This window comes from Triticum aestivum, chromosome 5B (genome assembly GCF_018294505.1).
Source record: "Triticum aestivum cultivar Chinese Spring chromosome 5B, IWGSC CS RefSeq v2.1, whole genome shotgun sequence".
NCBI classification, from domain to species: Eukaryota; Viridiplantae; Streptophyta; class Magnoliopsida; order Poales; family Poaceae; genus Triticum; species Triticum aestivum.
In genome coordinates this window covers 509,470,278-509,480,987 of record NC_057807.1, presented here as the reverse complement: position 1 = coordinate 509,480,987, position 10,710 = coordinate 509,470,278, and the positions used below count along the sequence as shown (strand labels likewise).

At 48.1% G+C, this 10,710-nt stretch overlaps 2 protein-coding genes across 2 annotated transcripts in view; one reads left to right on the top strand and one right to left on the bottom strand.

The window, feature by feature from the left end:
• The first annotated feature begins 4,770 nt into the window (after positions 1-4,770).
• LOC123116646 (glucan endo-1,3-beta-glucosidase) lies at positions 4,771-6,055 on the top strand. The gene has a single exon (XM_044537582.1). It carries the CDS (start codon positions 4,837-4,839, stop codon positions 5,875-5,877), a length of 1,041 nt encoding a protein of 346 aa, XP_044393517.1. The 5' UTR covers positions 4,771-4,836; the 3' UTR covers positions 5,878-6,055.
• A 952-nt stretch (positions 6,056-7,007) lies between these two features.
• The window catches only part of LOC123112822 (pantothenate kinase 2), a gene marked incomplete at its 5' end in the record, with an annotated part of 9,818 nt that continues 6,115 nt past the window's right edge, over positions 7,008-10,710 (bottom strand). The window contains 11 exon segments of the mRNA XM_044533925.1: positions 7,008-7,285; positions 7,532-7,603; positions 7,712-7,906; positions 8,005-8,088; positions 8,462-8,608; positions 8,729-8,875; positions 9,190-9,253; positions 9,335-9,451; positions 9,655-9,737; positions 10,498-10,546; positions 10,635-10,676. Coding sequence (XP_044389860.1) covers positions 7,196-7,285; positions 7,532-7,603; positions 7,712-7,906; positions 8,005-8,088; positions 8,462-8,608; positions 8,729-8,875; positions 9,190-9,253; positions 9,335-9,451; positions 9,655-9,737; positions 10,498-10,546; positions 10,635-10,676 — 1,090 coding nt within the window. The 3' untranslated portion in view covers positions 7,008-7,195.

The following is a 10,710-nucleotide window of genomic DNA, read 5'->3' as shown; positions in this document are numbered from 1 at the left end:
TGTTCATAATCAGAACACAATTCCTCAAGGGTTATGTCTCCAGTATTAATATATACTGGGACATCCTTTTCAATTTTGTCATTCTCTTCACATCTCTCCTCTGATTTATCACTTTTTTATTTTTTGATATTCTGAAAGTATAACTCTCTCCTAGCTATTTCCATCTTATTAATAATATCAATATTTTTATCAATCATCTCTATTGAACACCCTAGATCAATCCCCACTAGAGAACTAATATGTAATAAGGAAGCATCAGCAAAAGCCAATTCAGAATTCTTACCATACTTGTCCCTCTCCTCAGCTCCGCTTTTAGCCATATCCTCAATCTTCTTGTCTTCTCTTCCTTTGTTTCTCAGGCTTCTCTTGATTTCAACATCTTTCTCCTCCCCTTCTTTATCCAGGATCTCACTTCCATGTATTTCAGCCATTTCCTCCCCCAGAGTCCCAATAGATTCTTGGCTAGCATTATAATCAGTGGGCTCATTATATTTCCCAGACTCAGTATCTTCCTTTTTCTGTTGAGTCTCTTTCTCATAATCTTCAAGGTCCATATTAGCTAACTCCATTTCATACTCCTCTCTATTGGCAGCCTCTTGTGCCAGTTTCTGAATTTCTTCAAGTTGTTTTTTACTAATCTCCTGCAACTCTGCCTGAACTTTTTCTAGTTCTCTGATTCTGTTTTCATATTTAGCCCATAGTGCATTGTTTCTAATCCTGTCTTCCTCCAAGGTTTTGATCTTGCTGAACATGATTTCACTTTTTTTTGCCATTTTCCTCTCTCCAAAGTCATCTCCTTTTGCCACTGCAACATGGTTACATCCATTTGAGTTTTCATTCCTTCAATTCTTTTATCCACCTCCTCACTTTGTTTCAGGGATAAGCATCCCAGAGAAACCCCTCTATGTTCATTCTCCTCCATTCTAGTCCTCTTCCTATTGTCAATCTCATCCTCTCCCCCTTCTGAGAAATTGCTGCTATCATTTTTCCTCTTCTCTTCCTTATACCAGCCAATCTCCACCACCTTCTCAGTTTTCACCCCAATTCTAAACATAAGAAGATCAGGGGAAGTGATTTCCACTTGAGTTGGTATTTTCTCCACATCTCTGATCCCACACTTTGCTCTAATTTTCTCCTCATTTATAGTATCCATATCAATTTCCAAGACAGGTCCAACTGCAGCAGCCACCTCACAAACACCCAAAAAATGTCTAAAACAATCTGGAACCTTGGCCAGCCTGACCCAAATGGTGTGCATCTTCCCAACAGCTTGATGATCAAGGGACCAGGGTTGAACCTTGATCACCACCCCTGTCCCCAGCAGTTTGAAGTCATTAAACTTGGCCAACTCCACCAACTTTGCTTTATTGGGAAATCTCATCATGTATCCATTCTTTCCAAAATACCTCACTCTCCATTGCCAGCCCCAATCAAACATTTCCTCCATAGCCTTCACAAGTTCAGTCTCATTAATGCTTCCTTCTCTTATGATCACCACCCCCAAAGGATTGGTATGCTCTGCTATCAGTACATCTTTATAGTTCTGAACCAGAAGAATCCCCAGCCCTTTAGCTGCATACCCTACATATTTTAGGACTGGTTTAACCTATTTCAGCAAGTTGCACTCTCCTGTAATATGATTCTCTCTGCCACAGATCAAGCAATGCCCCACCCTGCAATCCTTGGTGGTGTGCCTGGGGTCTTTACACTTACCACACACCTGCTTGTTAAACCTGTCAAAATTTCTCTTGTTCTCCTCATACCCTTGCTGCCAACCACTTTTACCTCCTTGCTTCTTCATTTCCAATCCAACCCCCTGTTCAACCATCTTGTTACCTCTTTGTTGCCCATCAGTGTCTCCTCCCTCTTTCCTGTGACTTTCTTTCCCAAGTATATTACTAATTCGATTTCCAACCATCCCTTCCATCTGGGTCTTCTCACTGTTTTGCATCCCCTGAACCAACTGAGAGAGCAGCGAAGTTAACAGTAGTTGTTGCTGCTGCTGATCTGACTGAGATACCTGATTGTTGCTTCTCTCTTTTTCCATCACAGCACCTTCTGCATCACCACTGGCCATCCCTGGGGTCTCCCCCCCCCCCCTTCATCTTTTTTCCCTGCCTTAGCTTGCCACACCAAATTCTCTTCGTTCCTCTCAGATCTAGGGTCTTCCTCCTCTGAATCCCTTCCCATATCCTTCACAGGACCAAAGCGGTTCCCCCCTCTTCCAAAAGCCCCAGATCTCCCTGGGAAGGCATGCCTCCCTCCATTCCATCTCTCTCCTTTCTCAGCATTGTTGAATCTTCCTCCTAAGTTTCCATTTCCTCCTCCTCTGTTGAATCTCTGAGCTCCAAACCCTCTACCAAAATTTCCTGACATGGTTTCTTCTTGTGGCGGCGAGGGGGGGAGAGAGGGGAACCCTAAAGGTTGCTTCCCAACCCCCTGCACTCCCTCTTTTATATTCTCCACGCCTCCTTCCTTTTGTTGGGTTGGGTCGGGCTCCATCTCACCAGGCCTCCACCACCGTAGGCCCACTTCCGAATCCATGTTTAAATCTCTCCCAACTGAGCCCCCAAAAATTATCAGGGGTCTCACATTTTTTTCCTCACAAAAATCCTCCAACCTTCCCCCTTTCACATCTAAGTATCTTGCAATTGGGGTAGTTTGTAACACAATTTCCCCAAAATCTACATCCTCTTCCCCAAATACAGGGATTATGGGATGAACATTGTCCTTTTTCATATGCTTTTGAACAATTTTGGCATCTATCCCAATCCCCTGAGTCATATTGCTCAGCTTACCATTATTACCTCTATCCCCAAACCCACCATGTTCTGAACATTTGTCTGCATAAGAAATCAAATCGAAGCCCTTCTCTCCTTGAGATTTCGACCCCCTTCTAATTCTATTTCTGTTTTTTTTTTTTGCGGGGAACTATTTCTGTTGTTATGCTTAAATCTCCCAACCAGATTACCATAACTAGCATCATCTACTTCAATTGGAGTAGTAGATACTAAGTAATTAGCAGCGTTCCTCATACCTGAATCAGAGATGAGGGCCTCCCCTTCCCCCTCTTCCTCGGAGTCCTCACCGACCAGCAACCAGAAGCGGTTGCCAGCCGGCGAGCACCCTACTAGCGGCGGGAGAGAGCAAGGAGGCGAGGCAAACGCCTCTGGAACCGCGGGGAGCGGCGGGGAAGTGAGGTTGGGGTTGGGGTCGTCCTGGCACTCCGTCGCGGCGGCACCGTCGCTTCCTCCTCCATCTCCTCGAGCTCCTCTTCCTCCTCGATCTGGATTGGCAGCCACCTGGATCCAGGGGCAGGAATCCCCATCACCACCTCCTGCGGCGGGTGTTGCGCCGGCGGCGGCGCCCACGGTTGGATCAGGCGGAAGCGGAAGGAGCGAAACACCTTCCACTTCTCCCTCTGCTCCGGGACCAGCGACTCCGCCTCGAGCATCGCCCACAGGAGCACCCCCATCGCCGGCTGGCGGTCGTAGTTGGGGAAGCATCTGAGGATCTCCTCCGCACTCAGCTTGTCTCGCACAAACCTCCGACGAGTGATTGAGCGACTTCGCCGTCGGGAACCACCGATCGATCTCCTTGAGCCGCCCCATCAGGATCTCGTCGCTGTCGGACAGCGCCCACATCTGCTGCTCCCTCGTCGTCATCGAACCCTAGCTGTCGCGGCGGCGCAGGGCAGTGGCTCTCGCGGGCGAGATTTGTGAGGTGTGGGGAGGGAGAGAGCCGAGGCGTCGGTCTAATAACCCTCCCCCCGGCCCCCCGCTCGCCATTACTCACCTCGAAATCCACCCCCGCCGCACCCCACCGGTCAGCCGCCGCAATTTCTGCGACGTGGCACGGGAACACCACCTCCTGGCCCACCCGCCACGCCGCAGCGCCTACTCCACTGCATGCGTCCACCACTACTCCCTCGTCGTCGAGGAGTTCCACCCGCGGCCCTCGCCGGCGAACGTGACCGTGTCGAGGCACCGGCACCGCCGCACAAAAATCCGGCACAAACACGCAAGGGAGACGAGACGGAGACGAGTTCATCCGCTAATACTCAGCTAACCCAAACTAACCTTTGCGTCAACCGATCGGTGCTCCCAACTACTGCGCAGTACTAGTATTTTGCTTCTTCAAACTGGTGAGTCCTGTGTCGCCCTGTACGATACAGGCTGGGGGAGTGGCAAAGCAAAGGAGGATGGACGGGCTTCATTCTAGTTCTCCTCCTCTATCCTCACTCACTGATGGCGGTCTTTTGCTGCAATAGTGGCAGCCCCAGCAACACCGGCGGGGTGCCACATGGACCTTTTTTTTTAACCTGGCTTTACCCCTTTCCATTGCAAGAGAATGGAAATACAAACCAGTTCAAGTTTACAGAAGGAGGGAAAGAGGATAGAGCGAGTTCAAGCACTACCAGAAAACTCACCACATCCGAAACGGATGTCCTGGGGCAAAAACCTGGTAGCACCAACTTGTCAAGTCTATTACAAGCCATAACCAGTGCCACATGGACCTCCAGGCCAGGACAGCACAGCACCAGATCATTTGATGTGCAGCTCGATCGCCATTCAAAAGCCAACGGCTATAATATGCTCTAACGGCTACCCGTCCTATCTATCAATCGGACCGCCCCGGCAAGGCAACCGTCAAAAGCAACTCAGATTAGATTCCCGCCAACGTCCCCACCAAGGTCAGGTCTGCACCAACGTACAGTATGTACGTGACCCCCTCCTGCCACAACACAGGCTCTATATAACCGACGACGACGAGGGAAGAGCCCAACACTCCACATACAAACATCACGAGATCAACACCGCCGAATCGTAACGTACAATGGCCACGCTGCGTTTCGGCTACGTCCTCCTCGCCACCCTGGCCGCGCTGCTCGCCGCGGTGGCCGGCGCCGATCCGGGCAAGATCGGGGTGTGCCACGGCCGCGTGGGCGGCAACCTGCCGGCCCCTGAGGCGGCCGCGGCGCTGCTGAGGAGTAACGGGATCACCAAGGCGCGGCTCTTCCTCCCCGACCCGGCCGTGCTCCCGGCCTTCGCCGCGGCCGGCATCGACCTCACGGTCGGCGTGCCCAACGAGAACCTCACCTTCCTCTCCGCCGCCGGGCCCGAGGGCGCGCTGCAGTGGCTCCGCACGAACGGCCTCGCCAGCGGCCCCGTCGCCGGCCGGCTCCGCTACCTCGCCGTCGGCAACGAGGTGCTCTACAACAACCAGTTCTACGCGCCGCACCTGGTGCCGGCCATGCGGAACCTGCACGCCGCGCTGGCCTCCCTGGGGCTCGACGGCGCCGTCAAGGTCTCCTCCGCGCACGCCTCGTCGGTGCTCGCGTCCTCCTACCCGCCCTCGGCGGGCGCCTTCGACGCCGCCCAGATGGACGTGCTCCGGCCCATGCTGCGGCTCATGGCCGACACCGGCGCGCCATTCATGCTCAACGCCTACCCGTTCATCAGCCACGTGGGCGACCCGGCCAACGTGCCGCTCGCCTACGCGCTCGGCGCCTCCGACGAGCCCGTGGTGCGCGACGGCGCGCTGGCGTACTCGGGCCTGTTCGACGCGACGGTGGACGCGGTGGTGGCGGCGCTCGAGCGGGAGGGCTTCGCCGGCGTGCCGGTGGCGGTGACCGAGACCGGGTGGCCCACCGCGGGGCACCCGGCCGCGACGCCGGAGAACGCGGCGGCGTACAACGGGAGGATGGCGGAGCGGGCGGCGCGGGGCGTGGGCACGCCGCGCCGGCCCGGGGCGCCCGTGGAGGTGTTCCTGTTCGACCTCTACGACGAGGACGGCAAGACCGGCGCCGAGTTCGAGCGCCATTTCGGCATCTTCAGGGCCGACGGCGCCAAGGCCTACAACATCAACTTTGCCTAGTACTAGTAGAGCTGCTTGTATGGAGATGATCGGCACGCTGTTGATCTGTGGATCAACTGGCTGATATGCTAGCGTGATCTGTCCATGTATTTTATTTTATTTTTGACGGGGCGTGATCTGTCCATGTATCTCCCGTTATGTTAATTGCTGCGACTTGCACTTCATGATTTCATAAGCATTCTCCTGTCGATCTGGGCATTGCCGATAAGTAGACAGACATCATGATCTCACAAGGCTGAAGAAACTTACACTGAATCCTCACTGTTCATTCTGAAAAATGTTATTCTCTCAAACTATAGTAAGGAGTATGTTGCAACACCCTGGCTGGCACAGCACCGTCTTAGGGAAATTGTTCAGATGACACTATTTGACTAACTCCACCTATGTTTGTCTCAATATAGCCCATCCAAGCTATGTTGTCTCAATATAGCCCATCCAAGCCAAGGGTTGTGATAGGTTTGACAAACCAAGCCAACGTCAAAACTCGACCGCTCTCATGGAGATAAAACCCAGGGGCGGGTACTACCCCAGAAGAATATATTTCAAAATTTGGGGTCAATGCTGCAGAAAAGTGATGATATCGATGAAGATGTGAGGCATCGAATCAAAACCGAATGGATGAAGTGACGCAACATTCTGGCATCCTTTGTGACAAGATAGTGCCCCAAAAACTAAAAGGAAGGTTATATAGGACGACGATTCGTGTTGTATGGCACGGAGCGTCGGCCGACTAAAAGACGACATGTTCAATAGTTACGTGTGACAGAGATGCACATATTATGATGGATCCGGAATGATGATATACATGATAGATTTGGGGTAGCACCGATTGAAGAAAAGCTTATCCAACATCATCTGAGATGGTTTAGACATATACAACACATGCCTTCAGAAGTTCCAGTGCATAGCACACTCAGACAGCTAAAGCATGCTAATAATGACAAGAGAAGTCGAGGTAGACCAAACTTGACATAAGGGGAGTCCCTAAAAAATGATATTTGAAGGACTGGTATATCACCAAAGAACTAGCCATGGACAATGTGCATGAAAGGCTTTGTTGTTGCGGTGGAAACTATTTTTGACTGTGAAGAGTATTTGGTCCAGCGTGAGTAGAAACAAATCTTCAGTTCTTGCAGTATAAATCCTTTTTTTTAGCTTATATGCCATGTGCAAGCACAAGAGTTTTCATGGTCACCGAGTACAACATAACACTGTCTAAACCTTTGGTGCTGCTGCTAGAATCACAATGGTTTCATGGTTCTTGAGTACTACAACACAACACCATCTATAGCAATTTCTCCGTGGGTCTTCTGGACCATCACGAAACAGGTTCAAATTTACAGATGCAGTCGTATATGTTTCCGTTGAAAAGCTTCTCTGCCAACCTCTGGTTCTTCACCATCGCAAGCTGCACACATAGTCAGTTTGGTAAGCTCAGGATTGAGTACACTGTATAAAACTTTGGCACAATGATCTTGTTAGCTCGACGATATTGACAGACTGGATATAAATCTCCAGCAGAGCGCAGTGCAAAGACGGTTCACTTGAATAGTAGCACTAGAGTCAAGTTATACTGCCAGTTAGTATGAGCACAAGGCCAGGATCAAGTTTATCATCATACATCAAACAAATCAGCACTGTAGAAAAGAAGTACCTTCAGGGCGTCGCACTTGAAACGGGCATTCAGGTTGGTGTGCAGTGACCGCCCCATGCCCTCTAAGATCAACTGCATAACATTCACAGCCAAAACGAACAGATCAAACAACTCTCCAGCTGATTATTGCACACAAGGAAATACATTCGCTCAAAGAGCTACCACATACAGCCTTCTTACCAGATCAGCATCCTTGGCGGCAGCTGCAAGCTCCGAGCTAACCTGCCGGAAATCAATACATGGACTGCCACATCCATTCTCCACGACCATTAGGGGCACCGACGCCGGTTCATCCTTGGCATCACCTTGGATGCCAGCCATAGCATCGACTATCAGTCCGCCCGCTTCTGCAGCTTTCCGAAGGATACCACAGTGCTGCAACACGTAACAACCAATAAAGCAGAAGCCAGATGCATCAGTAGGTAAAACAGCTAGGATGGCCAAGGAGAACAAAATTTCCGTTCACTTTGTACCTTTGCAGCTTCAGCTACAATTTCTGGAAGTTCATTAGCCGTAATATCGTTCAAAGCCGGCAACGAATTTGCAACCAGAACTACCTGCAGAATCAGTATTTGGTTACCAGCTTATGCTGAGTGTCTGAGTAGCAGTTGAAAGAGTAATCATTGAATGGTTATTTCACAACGTTGCTGAAACTGCGAAAGTCATCTTTCTATCAGTTCCGGCATTCAGTCTTTCAGTCTGGGTGATGCAAATAAATAAAATTTCCAGATCTGGCATTCAGTCTATATTTTCCATTAAGGACAACACTATAGCATGCAAATTACACACTATAGCATGCAATATACTGCTTGTCCCCGGCCCATGATTCAATCTCTTCAAACAGCAGGACATTTGTTCTTTTTAATTCAAACTATAATGTGGGGCAAACCTAGCAAAACGTGTTCTTATTTTCATACTCTCAATTTATACCTCAACTCCACGGCGTAGAAATTCTCGTGCTAAAGGAAGCATTCCAAGGACCACATCAGCACCCGCATTATCAACAGAAATAAGTGCTCTTTTGTATGGCTGATCCTTCTTAAGCATTCTGCTTTTGAACGTATCAAAGTTATCAATCTGAAACAAAAGATACCATCATTATGATTATCTGGTCATGTATTAGTATAACTCGTAAAATATAATTTGGGTAACTCATGCATTGCAATAACATTTGAATTTGAGACTTGGAATACTTGCCCGCCAAGGACGTTGCATCTTCTTGCGGCTCATGCGATAAATTTCTATTATAGTTCCTTGGTTGTAAAGGTCCACGCAAGCTTTAGACCCCCAATCAAATATGTTCGCAGCAAGAACACCTTCAATTAGCGCAAGCAATCTATCTTCCTGAAAACATCGAGCATAAAAATAGAACTTAGACGAATTCATAATTCTAGAGATGAAACTGAGTGTAGATTGCTGAACTACCGGCCAGTAGCATGTGGCCGTCACAGAAGCATGCAAGCAAAAAAAATCAACATAAAACTGTTTACCGTGCCACTGGCAGGTGGGGCCAGAACAGATCTGCTTCTCAGTTACACAATGTGTGGCAGTTTATGAAATTGTTATTACTTTTTTGCTGTGAGATTAACCAAAATTCTCAGTATTTTTTTGTCTACAAGCTGTGCCAATGGATAAAGAAGGGAAACATTCTCTCATACCTCATCCATACTATCAAGTTCCATGAGTAGATCAGGTAAAACAGCCAGTGAAGCTTCATTTTCCCTTCATGCAGAAAGCATCAAACAATTTAAGTAGCCAGAGTAGAGATATTTACTGAGAACCATGAAGAGATTATGAACTAACCTCTGCTTGATACTAACATATGCATCGAAAAATTGAAATTCTCTCAAACATTCTTCTCTCAACTCCAATAGGTTGGCTAAACCGAACTTCCCATAAGCAGCAGGCTCCTCCGTCAACCTAAACTTTAACACATAAGTAAGGCAACAGAGCGGTAACGTGCAATGCAGTTTACACTAGGGCTGTTTGGTCAAAGCCCTAGAGTAAGCTAAGTATGTCAAAAAAAATTGGCCAAGTTGTGGCCAAGAAAAATGGCACCGCAAGTGTGGCAAGCCATAGTTGTGGCAGCCAAACACCAGTGGCATGCAACTACAATTGTGTACCTTGCCAAATGAGCAGAAAAGGCATGCGCAAACGCATCTCCCCGCCGTTTCGCGTCATCGGTCCCACCTTCACTGGCAACCGCCTGCAAACAGTATGCAGTGTTTAGTCACCGAGATACTTTTTTAGTCACCGAGATACTTTTCAAGTTTACACGTACACTTAAATTCATTGCTATACCAATTTAATGCCGATAGAACTGTGAATCTAGGAGCTAGCATAGATAACAGAATCACTAGTAATTTAAATGTTAATAATAGTGCCTCCACGATAATTTAGCTAGGTACCAAGTGTTCAGTGTGTTGTATTGGTCATTTGGTTTTTACCCGCCCTTAATTAACTGGGCTGTATTCTTCTTAAGCTTCTGCCTCGATTTTGGAAGAAAAAAAAATCATAGTGCCTAACAAGAACAGTGTTTTTAGTGGAATATATATGTGGATGGAGTGCCTGCTTAGTAATTATTTTAAATAGTTAGCATGACTTGGTGGTAACTGGTAAAGTAGAACAATGATAATTTAAACAGGAAATTAATCTTATACTCCCTCCGTCCCAAAATAAGTGTCGCTGCTTATTTTGGGATGGAGGAAGTAGACATGAAGGCCTATCTCTAAGCCTTAACAGACTTTGCCGGCCTCTCCTTGGACTTGTGGCAGTGGCTAGTGGCTACAATGCTGGGCCCCATGACACATGGTTGCAGGCTGACAGACTTATTTAAGGACCCAGACAGGTCCCCAGTTATCAATTGACGCATAAATATTCAGATAATCTATTGTTATCACAATGTCATGCAGTGAAACAAAATTTAGATGTATACAGGGAGGATATCTGCGAGAAGTGGAACATACCTTCTCCACAAGATCTGGCAGATGGTCTGACAAAATGGTGAACCAGTACCTAGCATGGAAAATCTCAGATATCACCAAGGGAATCATAAGAATGCAGTTCCTATAATGTATTTATAGACAAGGGAAAGGAAAAATACTTGAATTCGTCATGGTCGAGATCGATTGTGTTTGGTTCATACCTGCAGTACAGATTGTATATTACAACATGAACAC

Coding starts and splice junctions, on each gene's coding strand:
- LOC123116646 (XM_044537582.1), top strand. CDS start 4,837: ATGGCCACGCTGCGTTTCGGCTACGTCCTCCTCGCCACCCTGGCCGCG.